At 55.0% G+C, this 20,756-nt stretch overlaps 1 protein-coding gene across 5 annotated transcripts; it reads right to left on the reverse strand.

Moving 5' to 3' along the window:
* Positions 1 to 518: 518 nt before the first annotated feature.
* ABCC2 (ATP binding cassette subfamily C member 2) lies at positions 519 to 20,520 on the reverse strand. 5 transcript variants are annotated; one of them, XM_052800179.1, is made up of 33 exons: positions 20,231 to 20,520; positions 18,886 to 19,044; positions 18,139 to 18,312; positions 17,532 to 17,657; positions 16,309 to 16,443; positions 15,768 to 15,890; positions 15,370 to 15,425; positions 14,898 to 15,129; positions 14,090 to 14,271; positions 13,303 to 13,480; positions 12,102 to 12,356; positions 11,529 to 11,594; positions 10,877 to 11,014; positions 10,386 to 10,532; positions 9,999 to 10,087; positions 9,846 to 9,908; positions 9,523 to 9,649; positions 9,171 to 9,347; positions 8,900 to 9,067; positions 8,412 to 8,598; positions 7,421 to 7,553; positions 6,905 to 7,010; positions 6,423 to 6,642; positions 5,793 to 5,947; positions 4,652 to 4,807; positions 4,350 to 4,549; positions 3,600 to 3,726; positions 3,108 to 3,209; positions 2,868 to 3,011; positions 2,440 to 2,598; positions 2,013 to 2,179; positions 1,448 to 1,642; positions 519 to 1,022 (listed from the first exon to the last, which is right to left on the reverse strand). In XM_052800179.1, the coding sequence occupies exons 2-33, from the start codon at positions 18,925 to 18,927 to the stop codon at positions 893 to 895; spliced, it is 4,659 nt and encodes a 1,552-aa protein (XP_052656139.1). In that variant the 5' UTR covers positions 18,928 to 19,044; positions 20,231 to 20,520; the 3' UTR covers positions 519 to 892. The 5 variants fall into 5 exon arrangements, with proteins under 5 accessions (XP_052656139.1, XP_052656141.1, XP_052656138.1 ...); XM_052800181.1 differs by lacking the exon at positions 18,886 to 19,044 and having other exon boundaries at positions 20,231 to 20,519; XM_052800178.1 differs by lacking the exon at positions 20,231 to 20,520 and having other exon boundaries at positions 18,886 to 20,139.
* Positions 20,521 to 20,756: the final 236 nt, after the last annotated feature.

Consider the following 20,756-nt stretch of genomic DNA (forward strand, 5'->3'; position numbering starts at 1 on the left):
GTCACAGGCTCCCTGCATACCAGCAGCCGATGTCAGTGCTACAGCTCCTGGTTTCCATGCCCAAAAGCAAAGAAGGGTCAAGAGTTTGTCAACAGTAACCACCAGATTTTGTGCATGTCAGTATGGCATGCACACATGCCTGCACCTCTTCAGCTTATCTCCACCACAGTCAGGTTTGTAGTCTGGAGCCGCAGCCCAAAATCTGCCCCACTAGTGGTTATGATAGCCCCAGGGACTGCCTCATTTGTTTGCGCTACAGTCAAAGGGAGCTGTAGCCATAGGGAAGGCAGGCAGGCCCTGGCTTCTCCACCTCCGCTGCTGGCAAGTAGTGTTCATGCCTGGGTACCACCGTGCAACTCAGTTTGGTCTCCCCACCCGTGTGTGTCTGGATAACCTCTGTTACCATCTTCCCTCAAACACTAGCCAGGTTTAAAGCTAAACTGAGGCTTACTTAGCATGCTGTAAAGTCAGACTTTCAGTTGGAATACTAGAAACAGTTACAAAAGTTTATAACACTCTTAGATTAAACTGTAAATTTCATTCCACAGTGCTAAAGCGTATCTCAGCTAGGTTCCCCTGGCATGGTGAAGTACAAAAACTAAGACCCCCACGGGGGTCATGGTCTCCCATGGCAGACTTTTCCCCTCTATACTGGAATAAATTATGCAGCTCCAGACCCTCATGTGCACAGCAAGCAGGGTGGGGTAGCAAGGTTGACAGCTCACTCATATCCAGATCCTCTGTCCTGGCCAGAGAAGCCAGTCTCTCCGCTTCCCAGCTGCAGAGAGAAATTCCTGGGCAGCCTGGCAGCAGGGAAAAGCTGCTGCCTGCTTGGTGAGTGCCAGTGGGAGGGAGCTGCCAATGCACACACCCGCACACTGCTCCGCTCCACCTACAGTACAGTGGTTTCTATATTCGTGATGCCAGCGTCCTTTGCCATTGCGGAGAACACACCATGCTTCTTGAGCAGCTCCTCAGGGCTGTCGTATTCCACAATCCTCCCAGCCTGCAGCACCATCACCCTGGTGGCAGGGAACAAGGAGGCCTGAGCTCCCAGGATCCGAGCCGATAGCACCGCTTGCACCAGCACTACAGCCCCACCGACCCTCACTCCTGCAGCCGCGTTATGTGGTTCACCTCCTCTCAGCACAGAGGTGAGGGCACAGCTGTCCTCCCAGTGCTGATGGGGTGACACACGTAAGATGTCAACAATGCCTCTATAGCCTGTTGCTGTAAAGAAGGATGCCCAAAAATGTTTCGCCGCACAAAGGCGTAACTGCTGCATGGCCATCCTTCCCATCCCTCTGTTCTCTCCTAGAACCTCCATATATTGCTGTCCTAGGAACTGCATCCACCCCTGCCCTTCTCTGCATCCTTGTTTCTGCTGCTGGCCACCTCTCGCCCCATCCTAGGAGTCCCGATCCCCATTCCCCTTGCCCCACGGTACCTGTTGCTGTCCATGATGGTGTGGAGGCGGTGGGCAATAGTAAGGACAGTGCAGTCAGCAAACTCGCTCCGGATAGTTGTCTGGATTAAATGATCAGTTTCCAGATCTACGGCTGCTGTCGCTTCATCCAGGATGAGGATCTTGGCTTTGCGAAGGAGGGCCCGGGCCAGGCACACCAGCTGCCTCTGCCCAACACTGGGATGAGGTGGGGCAATTGAGTTACTAGGCAGACACCAGCAGAGCTTCTGCAAGCCCACTACCACACGCTGCCCTGACCCCAACACCATGCCTGCCCAGCCCTCCCTGGCCTTCCCCCAGCTGATCGTCTGCCACCCTGAGCACCACATCCCTCAGCATCTTGCTCTCTGGGCCGCCATGGAAGGGTTGGCTCACGCTGGCTCCCTGGCAGCCTTGACTCCTGGACCTTTCTCTCCCACGCTTACTCCCAGAAGCTTCTGTGGCCTCGTCCCTGGACAGCCACTCTGCTGCAGTCTGCTGTTCTAGGCTGGTCCCTGGGACCAGGGGAAAGGGGTGGTGCTGGGCATGCCTCCGCTCCTCTGCTCACCTCAGGTTCTCCCCCGCCTCGCTCACAAGATGCAGCAGCCCCTCAGGAAGGTCTTGCACATATGTCTTCAGGTGGGCCAGCTCAAGGGCCTTCCAGACCTCCTCGTCCGTGTACTGGTCAAAGGGGTCCAGGTTCATCCGCAGGGTGCCAGTAAAGAGCACGGGGTCCTGCCAGGAACAGCACCATCTTCAGCCACACCACGGCCATTCAGCAGGGCTGAATGTAGCTGCTGTAGCGGCTCCAGGCCCCCGAGTTTGGCCACAGCCTGCCCACCCTGCTGCCTGCAGCTGGGCAGGGGAGGTGGCGATGGCATGCCCACGGGCCATTGGAGTCTCCGCAGCACCCAGGGATGCGCCAAGGGCAAGGCGGCACCAGGGAACAGAGCCTGGGGAGGATGTGCAGCAGTGGGGAGGTGGGGTCAGCTCACCTGAGGGATGATGGTGAGGTTCTGGCGCAGGTCATGGAGGCCGATCGTTGCTATATCCACCCCGTCGATGATGATCGTCCCTCCAGCGGCCTCCAGCACCCGGAAGAGGCAGTTGGTGAGGGAGGATTTTCCAGCCCCAGTCCGGCCCACAACCCCAACCTGTGGAAGCAGCTATTTAGACCAGCTGACAGGGTTGAAGAAAACAGGGCAGATGCTCTCCATCTTGGTCTGGTGGGCCTTCCTGCCCTGCATCTGCAATCATCATCTCCCAGATGGTCTCCTTTGGTCCCTGCCCCACAGCTCAAGTCCCCAGGAGCCACGTCCCATCACCATCCCTCCCCAGACCACAGACCGAAGCTAAGAGGACAGAAACAACTTTAAAACCATGACACTACAGAAAGGGTGGAGTGAGGGCAGACAGTCCTCACCTTCTCAGTGCTCCCAATATCGCAGGTGATCCCCTGAAGAACCAGCTCCAGTTCAGGTCGGTAACGAACTTTGTAGTCAACAAACTGGATCTCACCTTTGCTGGGCCAGCCATGGGGTGGATGCTTTTCTGTCACCCATGGAGCCTGGGGGCAGAGGAGCATTAGGAGGGGTTGCACCCTGCGATGCTGGCTAGCATCAAGCTGTGCAGCAGGTGTTTGCCTGGACCCTGGTCTCCTCACCTCGTTCTTCACCTTCGTGTACTCATGTACCCGCTCCACAGCCACAATGTTTGTCTCCAGCTCCGAAGATGTCCGCACCAGCCAGTTCAGTGTCTGGGTCACCTGTGTGGCAGAGCCAGAGGATGCAAAGTTCAGTGGGACCCAGGAACAGCCACCTCCCATCTCAGCTCAGGGACTCAGCCTGGACATGGGCATCCCTGGCCTGGCCCCTAACTCTCCACTCCCCAGCCCTTCAAAAGCTTTGCTGTAGCATCTCTGATCCACAGTGGGAATGTGCTCCTCCCCATGGCAGCAAGCATCCCCCTCACACTGGGATGTGTGCTCCCCTGGCTCCATACCAGCTCCCCAGGTGATAGGACACCCCAGCTAATCCCCTTTCTATGGATCAGAGCTGGAGGCAAGGCAGCATCATCCAGCCAGCCCAGAGCCATCAGGGTGTTGCTTCCAGAAACAGCCCTGCCCTGGAATAAGAAAAAGCTTTCATTGACTCACATTGAGGGCAGAGGAGACAGAAAGACCCACGATGCCGCCCTCCAAAGTGCCCTTTGAAATCACAGCTAGAAGTGCAGAGAAGAAGACCACCAGGCTCCCAATGAACTCCAGACGGATGGCCAGCCACCTGCACCAGGAGAGCACGGCTGAGGGGTGGTGGGAGAAGCATCTGCCTGCACCCAACACAGGGCCCACCAGTGAGACAAGCACCCCACCAGCATCCCTGCACACCCAGCGCTGAGCACTGTACACAGGGTACCTGCACCTACGAAGCATATGATTTTTAGCCAATTCTGCAAGCAGGTTCATTTTGTCTGTCAGCCCCTGTGTCTCACACACAACCTCCTGTGTTGGTAATGCCATGTATCAGAGGAGCCCCAACTGTACAACCCTCACACACCCTAAGTATCTACCCCATAACACGTCAACACCAGATACTGTCCCCATCGCACTCCCACCTGGCCTGGAGCATCGGCCTCTTCCCAGAACCCACCAAGAGCATCTCAGCCCTTGACAGCGCAGCTCACTCTGCCCAGGCTCTGGACGTTTCTAGGGGGCCACACTCTGGCTTTCAAAATCACCCTAAAACGTCTCCTTCCCACAGATGGTGTCCCTATCCCAAGCTCCCCCAGTTCCTACACAGACCCTCAGTCCTGAGATCAAGAGGGAGAACTGCAGTGTCTCAGGGACCCAGAAGCTGCTGGGCAGAGGTGCTGCAGGCTGTGCTGTGACATAAGGAATAAAACTCACCTATTTGAGACTATCCAGGAGTAAACACTTTTCTGATTGATGTCCATGGTGCTCTCATTCTGCTGCAGGAATCGTTCTTGGTGTCCGAAGGCACGGATCACAGAAAGCCCTGACACTGTCTCGCCAAAGTGGGAGTAGATGGGAGACCTAGTTACAGAGTCCAGACGCCTTAGCTGGCGTGACGTGGAGACATAGAAGCGCTGAAATGAGGGACACAGCTTGGTTACCAACATAAAGTCCAGCAGCAGCAAAGATACTGCTCCAAGCAGGGCAGAAGCTTCTCTCAAGCCACGGTTACTCACCAGCACAAAATAGTAGAAGATGCTCAAGGGAATGATAATGAGAGCGAAGAATGGGGTGGCCAGGGAGATCATGAGCAATGTGCTAATGATGGCCATGAAACAGGAGAGCCAGCTGCGGAAGGACATGGGAATGGTCTCATCTATCGTGAAGATGTCCTGGAGCATACAAAGAAGTGTGGAGAAGCAGTCAGTGACCCCAGAAAGAGGGAGAAACCCAAAGGCCCCACACATACAGGGTTCCTACGCATTCACGTGGTAACACAGTGCCAGACACTTGCAAAAATATTGGATGACACTGGATTGGTGTTAGGGTCACAACCCCACTTAGGGCCACAGCTCAGCTTGGGAACAGCTGATTTAACAGAGAAGCTTTCTCTAATATTCCCCTGTTGCACAGACCAGCTTTGGGAACTGCATCTTCATCTGGACCCAGGATGCAGGAGCAGAAATGGAGGCAGAAAGAGGGACAGGGCTGACTCCAGGTCCACACAGGTGCACCCAGGTCTCCAGCTGGTCAGCATCTGTCTCCTAGCTGGGCACCACATACTCCCTCATCTCAGAGTAAACCCAGCAGGCCTGTAGGCTTGATCTCAAGAGAGATTTTTATTCCCCAAAATCAAAAGGTGGCACCAAAGGAAGAAGTGGAGTGGCAGCACACTTGAAACTCCCTGTCTGTATTTTCCCTCCTTTCTCATTTTCTCTTTGTTTTATGAGCTTCATTTACATAGCAAAGACCGTATATTTTGCCGAGAGTCCATAACCAGGACAACTCGTTATGGGATATGAGCTCCAGGCTTCTACCTCTCTTGGTAATCTACTCTGGACCCTCTTCAGTTTCTCCACATCCCTCTTGACCAGGTGGCCCCAAAACGGGACACAGTATCCAGGTGTGGCCTCCCTAGCACTGAGCAGAGGAGATGATAACTTCCTATGATTTGCTGGCCACTCTCCTCCTAGTATAGCCCAGGATGCGGTTTGCCTCACAGTCGGCCTCACATCCACTATGCCCTTCTGGTCCCTTCCAGGCCCTGATCTGGGCTCATCTGTGCAGTGCTGAACAGCAACAGGGTTATGTCACCGTGCAACACTCTCCAGATCTGCTGGAACAAGCACCTCCTCCATACTGGGGCTGTTCTCTTACCTTTGCAAACCTATTCACAATGCGGCCAGTCGGGGTTGTGTCAAAAAAGCTCATGGGCACACGCAGGATGTTGCTGAGCAGTTGCTGATGCATAACCCGGGAGGCTCGCATGGCACCACGAGCAGACAGGATGGTTGCAAAGAGCAGGAAGAGAGCTGCAAGGAAAGCACAGGGCGGTCATCACCAGCTCATGTGTGATACTGGCCCCAGGCACCCTTTGGCTCAAGAGACACATGAAGCAGCTCCAAACCAGCAGCTCTGTAGCAAGCTGCTGTGACAGTCCTGCATCTCACCTTCTTGCAAGGCCCCAGTAACTGCGTCCCACCACAAGGGAAGAACGCTAACCCTTTTGGAAACCCTTGGGCCCTTGCACTATCTCCAAACTGATTAAGGACAGTGATCTTCAACCTAAGGGGGCAACACAGACTTCTTGGGGCAATTTATGCTGGATTCAGACTGCTATCTGTCCCCAGTTATGCCAGGAGCTGGAAGGCAGGCAGCAGCGGGCAAATTAACACCATAGTGGGTCCCCTGCTCCTTGCTGCACTGCTGGCTGCAGGCCTTGCAAGCCATATCCCTTCTGGACCACGCAGCTGAGGTGAGCAGGATCCCCTGTGCTCCCATACTCACCTTGTGACACCCCCAGTGCCCCAAAGACACCGATCCGCAGGTCCCGCTGCTCTGTGGGATAGGTCTGGTTCAAGTAGTGCTGCGCATCGTCAGTCCAGGCACTGAGCCACAGGTTAGTCCCCACGAAGGCGACGTACTGTCCAACGTAGCCCATGGCAACCCAGAAAGAATACCACAAGCCAACAGCATGCAGGTACCGCAGGTACATGGAGAACTTCACCTGTGGACCAATTCAGCCCATCACCGCTGCGCAGCAAACCGTGGCCAGTGACACCCAGCACAGCCTCGGGACTCCCACCTTGCTACCCACAGAGCTCCCCTCCACCACCTTGCCCACCAGTCCCAGGCAGCTCTGTCTCCTTCAGTGTCTCTTGGCTGCAATGGGGCCACAGACAGCCAGCACTGGCTTCTCTGAGCCACAGTCAGGGTCTTGTAGCACTGAGCCAGGGCAGCACAGTGCTTCATCCATCCATCCTCCTCACCTTGCCGGTTTCCACAGCTTCTTTCTCAATCAGTTGCTGGCCTTTCAGCTTCTTGGGGGGCTCCTCCTGGGCCTTCTTCCAGGAATTGGTGCTGCTTTTACTAAGGCTGCAGGGAGGTGATGGGCACCATAGTCACAGGGTGCTGGATGGGTCCTACTCTCCTGGGGGTCCATGCCCATGGTGCATTGGGACTCCAGTGCTGGAGCCCTCTGGGAAATAATGTCCTAACTGGGGCAGCTTTGAATGAGCCTTGTGGGAGCCCTAGGCATTTGCAGCCCTGAATCATAGCCCTTACCCCCAAAAGCAGGACCAGCCAGCAGCAGGAGTTTCAAGGAAGACCACAGAGTAAGGCTGTGACTCACTAATGTAAGGCAAGATCAGATGCTCTTGACCCAGTCCAGCTGGTGGTAGGAGCAAGTAGGGAAGTTCCCAGCCCCTTCTCTGCAGGAACCCTCTCTCCTAAGGAGCAATGCAGGGGCCAGGGGAGAGAGCTGAGAGCTCAGGTCAAGTTCCCACCTGCGACTGAGCTCTCTCTGACGGATGCTGGCGTTGCGCTTCAGGGTCATGGTCACCACATCATCAGGACCCTCCTCCACACAAGGCTCAATGTCTTCATCCCCCTGCTCTTCATCCCCAGCTAAAGCAACAGCTACAAGCACAGGGATGAGGGAGGGTAGGGTCAGGCACTGAGGAGAGAGCAGATCCCGTGCACCACACCTCTGCTGCATGCAGCTCCGCTCTGCACCCCAGGCCCAGGCTGTGTCCTACCACCACGCATCACACCTTCTCCAACCCTGCTGCAAGCCCAGTACAGCAGGAGGAAGAAACCTGTTGTGCTGGAGAGAGAACTGACAGGGGACTTAAGGCTAAAGGCCTTCATGGAGGCAGTCCCTGCTGCTGACTTATCCCAGTGCCACTGGTGGGACCTCGAGCAGAGATTTGTGCTAGTTTAGTAGGTGCACAATCTGGTAGGTCATGTCACTCCAGTTCAGGAAAATCTCTTTGAGCAGGTGGAGGTGGGTCCTGTGGGGATGAACTGGCAATAGCCAGGCTTCGGCTGGACAACTGGGCTGAGCCCCGGCAGGGTGAGCATCCACCCGACCTGACGCCACTCCTACCTACAGCACTGGGGGACATGATAAAGATGAAATGTTATCCAACAGCACATTCAGAATAAACCAAAGGATCCTTCTCACCCCAGCATCACTAAGGTACGGAGCCTGTTGCCACATAAGATTATGGGACCCATAAATGAACTAAAAAGGGAGTGAAAAAATTAGGCAGGTCCTTCACTGGCTGTTCAACACAATGTCTGGATGCAAATCTTAGGCAGAAAGTGCTTGTGCTACTGATTGCCAGAAGCTGGGAAGGATTCACAGCAGCCACCACTGGGGCCTGGGCTGGGTAGAACCAGGTCAGACTGACGGATCAGGTCCTGGGGTTTTCACAACCCCAAGACATATGCATGGCCCCTCTAACTGCTGCAGCCCTGTTGTGTTCCCAGTACCTGTGGTATTCTTCTCTGAAGCATCCTCCTCCTGGCTGCCGTACAAGTTCAGGAACTGGGCAAAGGCCCCCCTGTTTGCAAGCAGAGTGCTGTAGGAGCCATGCTCAGACACTGCTCCTGCCACCAGCACCACGATGTTATTGACCTGGGGCAGGAAACTGATACTGTGCGTCACCAAGATCCGTGTCTGCAACAAAGTGGTTGGAGGGTAGTGAGCATCAGAGCACCCCTTGCCCCCCAGCCATGGGCCTGCAGGCTCTCCATCCCCTACCTGGGGACCTCTCTTCTTATCACTGCCTGGCTACGGGGACACCGGGCACCCCTCTGGGGACCCGTGAGGCCTTTCCTGCCTGCTGCAGCCCCACATGAAAGCCACAGGACCCCTCTCTGTCCCAAGCAAGCAACCTCAGCTTTCCGTGGATGGCCAACACCATGCCAGTGCCATTCCTGCCTGGCCACGTGGTGGGGAGGAGGGCAGGGGTGCTCACCTTCTTTTGCAGCAGCCCTTTTGGCCCCAGCACGTGCTCGAAGAGGTACTTGCCGACATGAGCATCCACGGCAGACAGGGGGTCATCCAGGACGTAGATGTCTGCGTTGCTGTACACTGCCCGGGCCAGGCTGACTCGCTGCTTCTGGCCCCCGCTCAGGTTAATGCCCTGGAAGGGAAGGGACCTCTCTGAGCACTGGGCTGGCACAGGGCAACAGCTCTGTCCTCTGCTGCAGGTGCTATGGGAAACCCACAGCGCCCAAGGCTGATACCTTCTCTCCAATCTCTGTCTGGTCACCCGCAGGTAGCAGTTCCAGGTCTGGAAGGAGGGCGCAGGCCTTGATGACCTGCTGATACCTGGCTTCATCCAGTTCTGACCCAAAAAGGATGTTGTCTTTCAGTGTGGCGTTCTGGATCCAGGCCTGCTGGGGTACATAGGCCAGGGAGCCCTGGAAAGAGAGACACAAGAACAGCTACCTCGTCAGAGCATCAGCCTGAGCACCGCCACCTCCTGCAGCCTGTCCTTGCCCTGAGCCACCGCTCCGGGAACAGTCCTGCCCTGATGCCTCCCCATTGAGCTCCCAAGCAGCCCCACAGCCCCCTGCACCAGCTGGCTCCTCTCACCTGGATGTTGATGTGTCCCTTGATATTCTCCATCTCCCCGAGTATGGCTGACACCAGCGAAGATTTGCCTGAGCCCACAGCCCCTACCACGGCCACCAGGCTCCCAGGTGCGATGTCCAGGGTGACACTGCAAAGACATGAGGGCTGAGGAAGCAGCACTGCCAGGTCACCCGCTGGCTCCTGCGTGGGACCAGCACAGACTAGCGTCTCTGGGGCACTCGCTTCTAGCAGCACTGTGAGAGGCAATTGCCATCCCCAGCTAAAAACATAGAAAGGCTCCGTCTCCCCACCGATCTGCCCTCAACATGGCGCAGAGCACTCACTCTCTTATCGCAGCATTGCCGTCCTGCTCCCAGGCAAAGGTGGCCTCCGAGAAACGCACAGCGCTGCCTGTCAGCAGAAAGGCATCCCTCAGGGCTGGGAAAGCCCAGGGTTGGGCCAGCCTGTGACCCACAGGGAGTAACCTGGAGGTTCACCTGCCTGCAATGGGGTTGTGGTGGATAGCCGAGGTGTCCAGGTCTTCTCTGCCCAGGTAGCGCTCCAGCCTCGCAGTCGACACGTTGGTCTGCCATAGCAGAAAGAGGATGGCATGTGGGCATGGGGCGTAGCTGGGCAGGCTGGCAGGACCCCCGTAAGCAGAGCACCCCAGACACAGCCCCCACCCAAGCACCAGCCCCAACCTCTGAGCCCCAAGCCTGTGTCACATATGGGAGTCCCGTCTGACCCCACTGCCAGCAGAGTTCCACGCACTGACCCCCGGGCGTCCGAGGCCCAGCTCCATCACACACCTGAGCCTCATGTGTTGGTTTGGGCAGAGGTATCATAAGATCCTCCTGTACCCCCTGTCCTTTTTTAAGGCTGACCTGCACCAAGGAAGAAAGGACCAAGGGCAGCATGGCCATGGGGAAGCGCAGCACGTTGAAAAGGGAGATGGCAGTAAAGGCTTTCTGTGCATCCAGGATGTTGTTCTCATCCACCAGCATGTAAACAGCAAAGCTGGCCAAGGAGACCTAGGACAGATGGCAGAAAAAGCCACCATCAGTGTGGTTGTGTGCAGCCCAGACTCTCATGCTCCCCTAAGGCCTCAGCAGTGCCTTCCTGCTGGGGACCTGTTTCCCTCCTGCTTTCTTTCTCCATTGGGCTCCATCTCACCACTCTGATGGGACCCCTTTCCACCACAGCTCTCCTGCCAGCAGCCAGGACCATACTTTGCATCCCAGGCATCTGTCAGCCAGCCCCTTCCTCACTGCAGGAGCACTCCAGCTGAGGTTCCCAGTCTTTCCCATCCCCATGGACACAGCCCAACCCCAGCTCTGACGAAGGTGCAGCCCTCCCCAGCCCTGTTGGCACTCACCAGGAAGGGGGCACACGTGAACACGAAGATAGAGATTGACTGCAGGTAACTGAAGTTCACCAAGTCCTTGAGCTCACGTGCCCGGATCTCATTGACTCGCTTCTCAAATGAGGGCTCCCAGGCAAAAAGCTTCAGGATCTGAGATGAGCAAGGTAAGCGGGTGCTGGCCTCACAGGAGTGCCCACCTCCACATTCAGCTTGCTGGTGGCCAGCACCTCTGTCACCAGCTCCTGGCTTGCTCAGAAGCCTGCTTGGCCACTGCATCTCCCCTATCCTGTCCTGCCCCATGGCTTATAGCACTTCCCCACAGCATTCCCACTCCCTCATCCTCGGCTTACAGGTCACTGCCAGCCCCTCTGCCACCATGGTAGCCTGCTCACCACCACAGCCATCCAGGAAACCCCCAGAAAACCCTCTCTTGGATCCCAAGTCTTGGTCCAGGTATCCAGAGCTCCTTCCCAGCCAACCTTTCAAAAGGTGAGGAAGTCAAGGGAATTGCAGAGACTGAGGCTTGGCTACCCCAGACACAGAGGCCCCAAACTAGACTATAATGCTGGTGCTGTAGGGTTATACAGGTGTGCTGCCTCCAGGTACAGTGCACCAAGAAGAAGAGTGCAAGAGCTGCTGGGGGGGTCTCCACTCTACTTCTCACCTTGATTCCATTGAGGATTTCACTCATTATTTTCATGCGTTCATCCTTGTTCTTCATGTTCCTCACCTACAAACAGAAGAGCCAGAGGTCACCTAAACCAGACAGCAACTCACCCTTGGAAATATATCTGGGCTGCCACAGGGAAGTGAAGGGTGGGCTCCAGAGCCCAGAGAAGCCATCCCACAAAGCTGGACCTTGGCTCCCTGGGGGTCTGGACAACCAGGGAAAAAACAGCACCCTGTTGTTAAGTAGAAGCTAAAGCTTTATTTTATGGCTGGTAATATCTCGCTTTCAGTCCTCAAGGCTGCTGTCAAACACATGACTGCAGCACCGAGCCCTGTTCAAGTTCAGCTGTGATGGTAGAACAGGTCTCACATGCCTCCTGCTCATCTCAGCTGATCACCCCCTGGCTCAGGCTAGAGGCATGCTCAGCCCAAGTCAGATGAACTTCCTAGGCTGGGAAAGATCTGCAGCATAACAGGGAAGAGTAGGGGAGCGTGGAAAATGAGTGAGGAGAGCAACAATGGGCCTCGGGAGTGGGAGGCCAGGGAGGATCTTGAACCCACCACTAACCTGGATGGTTTTGGCCTTGGCAACCAGGAACCCATTTATGGGGATGAGCAGCATCATAACTGCGATGCCAGCCAGAACAGAGGGGCCCAGCTCTCCCCAGAGGAAGACGATGGACAGGGTAATTTGCAGGGGGGATGACCACAGCTGGTGAATGAAGTTGGCCGTGTCCATGAACCTCTGGGCATCAGCTGACATCAGATTCACAGTCTCTCCCACCGTGGACTCCTTGCGGGTGGCACTGGACATGGTGAGTGCCTGGAGAGAGAAAGCATAGTCACCGCAAGCCAGTCTGGGAGCAGCCTGGCTGCCAGCAGCAGGGCACAGAGCAGGGAATTAGCAGGCCAGGCTGAAACTGCTCCTGGGTTTGCTCCAGGTGCCTCTCTGCTGGCCACAGGTGCTGTCATCACAGCCTGCACACCAGGAGCCACTGGATGCTGGGGGCAAAGAAACACACCCCCATGCAGGAATCCTAGCAGAGCTGCCTTAGGTGTTGCACTGCTCTGAAGAGAAACCTCCCTTGGCCCCTGGTAGCTGTCAAACACATGACTGCAGCACCCAGGTCCCAGGCAGAACTAGCACCCAGAGTGTCCTCAGTGTTGGGTGAGTGTCCCACAAGCCAAGGTCTCCCCATGCCTTCCTGGGAAGTAAAGGGCATATACCCCAGTCACTCCAGGTTGATGGGGTAGGCAATGGATGCCAGTATCCCCAGCCCAGCTTGGAGAAAGCCAGCAGGGGTGATGACAGGGTGTCCTGGGTTCAGCTGGGATAGAGTTAATTTTTACAGGAACCTGGGAGGTGGGGGGGCATAGCCGGGGCAGCCGACCTGAACTAGCCAAGGAGCTATTCCATACCATGCAACATCATGCTCAGTATATAAATGGGGAGCGGGCCGGGGGGGGCTCTCTCGACTTTCGGTGGGGCAAGTGGCGGAGCGTCGGGTTCCGGGTGGTGAAGAGTTGCACTGTGCATCACTCGTTTTGTATATTCTTTCATTAGTACCGTTGTTGTTGTTGTTGTAACCTTTTTTTGTGTTGTCCCAGTAAACTGCCCTTATCTCAACCCTCGAGGTTCCAGGTTTTTTTTCTTTTCTCTCCTCCGTCTCCTCCCTATCCCACCGGAGGGGGGCGGGAGGAGTGAGCGAGCGGCTGCGTGGTCCTTTGTTACCGGCTGGGCCGAAACCACGACACAGGGCCATACCAACCTTCTTGTAGATGGCAGCAATGAGACTGGCACGCACATTTATGCCAAGCTGGAAGCACAAGCTGAAGTACTGCTGCAGGCAGAGGGACTGGATCAGTGCTGTCAGGAAGAGCAGGATGGCATACAGATAGCCTTGCCAGGCAAAGGACTCCTCATCCGACACAAAGGCGATCAGCAGCCTGGAGGGTAAAGAAGCCCATGAGACCCCCACCCTACTGAGACAGACCTGAGCAGGATGCTCCAAACCAATGCAGGAAGAGCATCCTCACGAGAGTGGTGACAGAGACCCTGCCCCAGATAGCTGGCTCGATGCTCAGCAAGCTGGGGACCCCTGTTCTGCTGAATGTCCCTGTTCTGCCAGGGATGCTGCATTTCACATACAGCAGTGGGTCACTAATATCAGATCATCCACAGAGACTGTGTGGCTCTGCAAAACAAACTGGGCAGGTCCTGTTGGGCTGAGCTGGACTGACTCATGAAGGGCCCCAAAGAAGAGCCAGGACTGTCTCCAGGGAGGGAGCAGGACTGCATAACAAAGGATGTAGGGAGCAGGGAGCAAGGTATCACCCATAAGAGCTGGCAGCCAGCTCAGATCAGTTCTTCATTAAACTGTAACCCAACACATTCTCACAGCTTTGGTGAGGGCACAAGAAGTCCCCAGGGTGTGGCACTGGGAGAGGTACACATATGGAGATGGTGGGGTTGGATGCAGTGCACATAGGGAAGTGGTGGGGCTGGGTGCAAAGCCAGGACATGGGCATGGACAGGGACAGAGAGAAAGGACTCACTTCAGCAGCTGGGGGCTGACGAACACAAGTCCATCATGCACCAGCTTGAAAGCTACTGATAGCAGAAGGTTCTGCCAGAAGGTCTTGCACAGGGTTTTCACCAACCAGCCCCGGGGGAAATCCTTGCGAGGGCCAGAGTCCCCTTTGTCTCCCTTCTTCTTCCTCTTCAGCTGCTTTTCCTCCTAGAGGGAAGCCCACACAGAAGTAAAGGAGCTGGTTGTACAGGCTTCCTGCACCTGGAAGGATTCTTCCAGGGCAGCGCCACAGACCCCAGATCAGGTATTGTTATGAATGAAGCCTTAGCTTCACCTTCTGTCATATTCCCTCTCGCTGATCTCTGCTCATGTCATACACCCCCAGTACTAACACCTCTCTTGTGTACCAAAGACAATTGTTGCAAACCCCAGACCAGTCTGAACCTCTCAGGCCAAAAATCAGGCACCCCAGGAAGAATCTGAGGCCAGGGGTGATCACAGAGTGATGTTCACTCTGACCTCATTACTGGGAGGTATCTGGGGTAGGGAAAGACAGAGATAAGGGAGCTGCTTGTACTGCAGACTTGAGGGTCGTTCCTGTCCTTCTGTAGGGCAGAAGGATGGAGACTTTCTTGGTCTCTCAAAACACGGGGATCTGCCGAGGACAGGGAATACCCTGTCATGGGTTCCCCCATCCTTGCCCATGACCCTGCAGAATCAAAGAGGGGAAAACCCAGCAAAGGGGGCTGCAGGGAGGTGAGGTGACCCTACTCCCCAAGGCTGGACCTGGATCTCTCAGTCCCATGCAAGGCCAAGAGTAGGAAGGGATTTACCAGCACCAGGATGTCTTGGCTCTGGGCCTTGCTCATGTTGTTCCCATGGTCTGGGTCACCTTCCCGGCATCTTTTCTTGCGTTTCCGTTTCTCCAGTTCTGCTTGGGCCTTCCTCACCGCAGTCTTCATGTTCTTCTCCAAAACAGTGTAAATAGCCTGTGTCTTGTCTTTACCTTTCAATTCCCAGATATCCTCTATCTCCAAGGGTTTGCGATAGCCCTTGAAAACCATGCTGTGGGGCAGAGAAAACTCTCCTCAGCAAGTTTCCTGTACTACACCTGTTGGAGAGTCCTTGCTGCAAATGCAGAGCCTTTACACCCAGCCTGGCCCCAAGCTCAGGCTGCACTGAATGCGGTGCCTCTCACAACTAACTCCAAGCAGCCTGTGCTGCAGGCTCCCCCAAACAAGGCTGGGCCAGCCCTAAAGCATGCCTGCAGTTTGCCAGCCCAACCTCCCATGGAGCCCTGCTTACCTGGTGTACCATTCAAAGGTGATGGAGCTCAGGAAGGAGGCTGTCACTTCTGGGTTCTAGGGCACAAAGCAAAGTGCGTACCAAGAGATCATTGATGCTGAGGGGTGGTGTTGACAAGAATTGACTCAGCACCCCCAGCCGTTAAGAAACCTGAGGTTTCAAACTGTGCCAGCTCCAGCCCCAGGAATCCCATTTCACAGCCAGAAGCAGCCTCCCCTTGGACATACGTGCCAAAGCCCCAGGCTGCAGGCTCCAGCTCTCACTGTGCCCCTTGCTGAAGCCCCAAGGTCTTCCCTCCCACAGGGGCCAGGAGGAGTCTCTGCATGGAGCCCACCCTGCCCTGCACAACGCCAGCCAGGATGCGGTACCCCAAGCCCACTCCCGCAGGGACCTCGCACCTTCTTCGTGATTTCCTTTGTTTCTGGGGCAATGTCTGAGAAGCCCGAGACAAGAAAAAGCAGCAGCTGGAGCCCGTAGGAGATGAAGAAAAGGACAAACCGTGGCACATCAGAGATTGGTGCCTGCAGGAATGGAGAGCCCAGAGTGACTGCTGGGGCTTGTCTCAAGGCCACCTGGCACTCAGAGACAAGATCCATGCCCAGGACAGCAAACAAGGCTGGGCCCAATGGGGCAGTGCAAAACTTGCTCTGGCTCCTTGCTCAGCTTCCCTTTGCTACCCCTCCCTGCTTCTTCCTGTCCTCCTCCCATAAGTCCGTAAGGGGATAGATTGGTCCTGGAGAGCTTATGCCACCCCAAAGAGACAGGATGAATTCAAACAGCAACTCCCTCTCAGGTATCTTCTGGTTCCCCAGGGTCCTTAGGGCAGCTGGGACCTCAGTGATACCACTGAGAACTTGTCAAGAGATGAAGTCTGGAGGGACTTTCTTTGGGGACAGAACAAGACCATGGGGAAGCACAGAGCTTCCTGCCAAACCCAACCTGCAGGGCTCTCCGGAGGAGTGACTGGAACGGCAATATCCCACAGAGCAGGGACAGTGTCCAGAAGCAGAAAAGTATCCCCGAGTCTCTGCGCAAGCAGAAGCGTCGTGCGTCATGGATCAGCAGGACCAGGAGCTGGGGGAAGGAATATCAGTCAGAGGTTCAGGTAGGGCTGCAGGACTAGGTCTGGGCTCTCAATGTGCCTTTGGAGCATGTGTCCTGGGATACCAGCATGTGTGATCTGCTGGGATTCACTGCCTTGAAGACACTGAGCTCCCAGTGCCTGAGGTCGCTGCCAACTCTACAAAAGCTTTGGAGTTAATCACACAGGGCAAAGATTTATTTCAGGAAGACATAAGATCAGGCTCCTCATAGGAAAAGCAAGGTCTGAAGACACCCTGACATTACAGCAGGGCACTATTTCTCTTTTTAGCTGTTCTCACCCCAGATTCTCAGATAACACCCAGCTGTGAGGAGTCAGACCCTGTCTCCTGCATATTGCCTCCAGACCTGGAATTAAAGCCAGATCAGAGACCCAGCTGCGCAGCCTATCTGGGCAGTCCCCTTGGCTTACAATCTCACATGAACTCTGCACATGAAACTAAATGACATGACAAAATACAAAGGACAGCAAATTGGGGTGTTACTTTTGCTTTTAAGTGTAGCTCCTGAGCATTATGGCTTTGTAAAGACTGTTAGAATATCCCATGTCTCGTACAAGATATCTGCAACTTCCATGAACATATTCCATCAAGCTAATAGCCCCTGTGTCCTCAGCTTTCTCCTCTGCCTGGGTATCCTGTTGTACTTCTCGACTCTCCACACAAAACTGAGCCGCAACCCATGGGAAGCTGGGAGACATCAGAGCAGCAAGCCATGGTCCGATGTTAATGCTATGCAATCAGTCCTGTGAAACCCATACTGCTGCTACTGAGGCTTCTGCCAGAAAGTTCAGCTATGCTCACAGGCATAGTATCTATCCCAGTTTTAAGGATAAAAGGAGGGAGCACTGTACAACCAGACACCCACCCTCAACCTATCGCCCTTGTGCACCACCCACACATGTTCAGGGCTAGTCCCTACCCATCCTCCAGGCTACGCTTCCCTTGTGGACACAGCTTCCAGCTGATCTCTGCTATGGGAAGTTTTCTGCTGCTTGGCCTCATGGTCTCACACCCTGTGTCTCTGGTGACACACAGCACATTTACCAGCTGATCCCTTACCCAGGTGGCAATGTACAGGCTGGGGTTTGTGTACTGGACAGCTGGCAGGGGGTCCTGCTCTGTGTCCTCTACAAACACCAGGGCCAACTCTGCCACTGCCGTCAGCATCAGCAAGGTAGCCAGCACCTGTGGGGAGAGGTGAGCAGCCGTGAGGGGAGACCCAGCCCATCGTGAGCAGGGGAACCACTGGGAGACAACACAGTTGGGCATAAAAGCACAGTGTCCCATACACCGTTACACCCTTTCCAACTCGAACCTGGCCTGGGAAAGCTTTCCAGGGCCCTGTGAAGCTGCAGCACTTCCACAGGAGCACTGCCATCGTTTTAAGCTTGGAGGATAACAGCCCACAAGATGAGAGGCCCCCGTACACACCTCTGCCCCCCCTCCCAGTGCATCCCAGCCCTGTTATGCCCTCTGTCCCAGATATGCCTCGTCCTGGGCCCCCCTTTACATTTCTGTCCCAGATGGTGCCCTAGCCCATTGCTCCTTCTCTCCTACATTTCTCATCTCTCCATCCCACACCTGACTCCAGCCCAGAGGCTTTCCACCACCCCTCCACCCCAGGCTGCTCCAGCCTGCCCTCTGTGCCCCCTCAGCCCCACTCTACCTGTTTGATGATGTAGAGTTTGGTCACAGATGATTTCTTGGCTCTGGATTTCCACATAGGCAGGAGCTGCCATGGAGCCAAAATCCAGAAGAAGCCAAGGGGGACCCAGACCAGCACAGTCTGCTGGAAGCACACGGGCAGGTCGGCATCTGGACGAGTGAGGTAGGAGGCATTCTGGGGGCAGCAAGGACAGACAGCCAAGTCACTTGGGATGGCCTGACCCTCACCTGGCTCACGGTACAAGAGCCACCACTCCTATAGCTCCTGCCCACCCTGCTCCAGCCCATCACACCCCTCTCCTCAACACCTACTTTCCTGGCTGAGCATTTCAGCACTCAGCCAAGGTCCCAGGTGATGTCCCCCTACCCATCTATCTGCCTGAACATGGAAGGGCCTCCCCCAAAACCACCCCTTACTGGAGCCAAGCCAGCTGCAGCAGCTGGACCCAAATCATCCCGCAAGAGGTCCGTGCAGGGTGTCCTGTGTTCCCAGCTGGGCTGCAGGGCTAAAACAGGACAGGGCTTACTCAGGGAACTGTCATTTGAATTGTTGTTTCATGGATACCACGCAGGCAGCGCATAGCACTCAGTGCCATGGCAGTCCTGGATAAATACCAGAACCTCTGCTGACCACTGGCAGTTGAGTCCCGCTGGCTGAACAAGCTGCGAGCCTTGGGATCTACTGCTCTCCCCTTCCACTGAGCATCCTACCCCAAGAACGGGCGATGGAGGTGATGCAGCCACTCACCCAAAAGACGGAGCCACAGAACTCCTCCAGGGCTGCCGACATGGCTCAGGGGAGAAGAGACGACAGCTCCTTCCCCTCGCTCTGCCTGGCTGTGAGTCCTGGGTGGATGCTTGGGACAAAAGTCCCCACACACCATCAAGTGGTGTTGGGACAAAATCCCTGATGACACACAGTTAATTGTTAACTTGGTGCTATTGCACAACACCACAGACCAAAGCAGTGACCAAAAGGGCTTTGGAAACTGCATGGGCTCTGGGGAAGGGAGGAGAGGAAGACCCGAGAAAGAGATCAAAGGGGAGATGCAGGGAAGCCACTGTCACAGAGTCACTGCAGGACACCACAGCCATTGCTCAGAAACCACAGCCTTCATCAGTACACGCCAACAGAGACAAACTCTTATGGACGCACTAAAGACACTACTTTGGTGCAACAAACCTCTCCTGCCAGAACAAGCCTGCTGAATGCTGCCAAAAAGTCCAGCAAAGGCTGAGAAGCCAAAGAAGACAGTACCCTTTTTCTCATGTGCCACCCAGCAAGGAGGCCCAGGACACCAGCAGTGGTCCAGGCCTGGGAACTTGCAGCATCTGGCAGCTGAGCTGACCGCATGCTGCAGTGGTCTTTCTGAGTCTCCGGGATCTGGGTTCCTTTTACCAACTTCCTCTGGCCTGCAGAGCCTGGAGACTCTCCCAGCTCTTCTTTTTGCTTCTCCCTTTCCCATATCTGTGTTGTCTGCATGTTATGGCAGCTGGCTGACCACAAAACACAAAAGAGACTTTGAAGCTTCATTCTAAGGCAACCACCAACATCTGAGACAGCCAGAGGACCGTTCCTGAGGCAGGTGACTGCCACTAAATCATCACGCTGCTGCTTAGGAAAGTGGAGGTGTGGGGGCAGGTGGGGATGGTGCTACTCTAAGGCTGGAACTGGATTTGCTTTATCATGCATGCTCTTGGGGAGCAGTAGGTAAAAGGGGACAGTAGGTTGACCACAAGGATTCTGCTGTCTCATTGTTCAAGGAGTTAGTAGATAGCTCAGAAGTCAAGGATGTTACAATGAGTAACTGCTCGGGAACCACCCTCTTACCATCAATACCAGAGAAAGGTTCAATGTCCAACTCATTGGTTAATTATTATTGGCTTGTCTGATTAAATCCACTTGTTTTTGTAAATAAAACTACCCCTAGTGCTAGGTCCTTGTAGGATACTACTTGTAACTCTCCAAAACAAAGACTGAGAGAAGCAGCCATGAACAATGGCGAGAGATGAAGCTTGGTAGAGATAAGGGGGGGAGGGGCGTGGAGGCCCTCGGAGCCTTTCCAAGAAATGTCTCAAACACTCACAAGTACCTTGAAATGAAACCATAGTCACAGGGTGGATAATGTGGAGTCTGGATAATGCAGGCTTTGTGCTCAATGAACTGCTGAGGCAAACACTCGACCCATGTGGGAGGAATAGCACATGGGAGAGGATGTGGCTGGAGGAGGGAGCCCTGTGGAGACAGGATGGTTCTGCTCTGGTGCAACTAGTGAAGCCTGTTAGCTCTCTGTTTTCGGGGCCATCATGTGCAATGAATAACTTTTGCCTCATTATCTGCAAAATGTATATTAAAGTTGACACCCCTGAATAAGCTAATGAAGATTATGGAGATCACACTAAACATACGTGACTATAGCACTCGTCTCTCAACCCAAATCATGCTATATGTCACCTGGGGGGCTGGGGAAGAACCTGAAACAAAATTGCCACTGTGGGAGTAGGGTGGGTCGTACTGATAAGGCAAACAAAGGGGGAAGATAGGTGCCACTGGGAGATCCACAGAAAAGCACTCTTACAAACCAGAGAACCCCAGCTGGCTGGACCAATGCTGGAACC

The sequence above is a fragment of the Harpia harpyja genome, chromosome 10 (genome assembly GCF_026419915.1).
Source record: "Harpia harpyja isolate bHarHar1 chromosome 10, bHarHar1 primary haplotype, whole genome shotgun sequence".
In the NCBI taxonomy this organism is placed as follows: Eukaryota; Metazoa; Chordata; class Aves; order Accipitriformes; family Accipitridae; genus Harpia; species Harpia harpyja.

Excerpts from the sequence above, each read along its gene's own strand:
- ABCC2 (XM_052800179.1), bottom strand. The coding sequence starts at position 18,927 with ATGTCGGCAGCCCTGGAGGAGTTCTGTGGCTCCGTCTTTTGG. Across the intron at positions 15,130-15,369 it reads ACCTTTGAATGGTACACCAG|CATGGTTTTCAAGGGCTATC; the intron begins GTAAGCAGGGCT and ends TCTGCCCCACAG. Across the intron at positions 3,210-3,599 it reads CTGTCTCCTCTGCCCTCAAT|GTGACCCAGACACTGAACTG; the intron begins GTGAGTCAATGA and ends TCTGCCACACAG.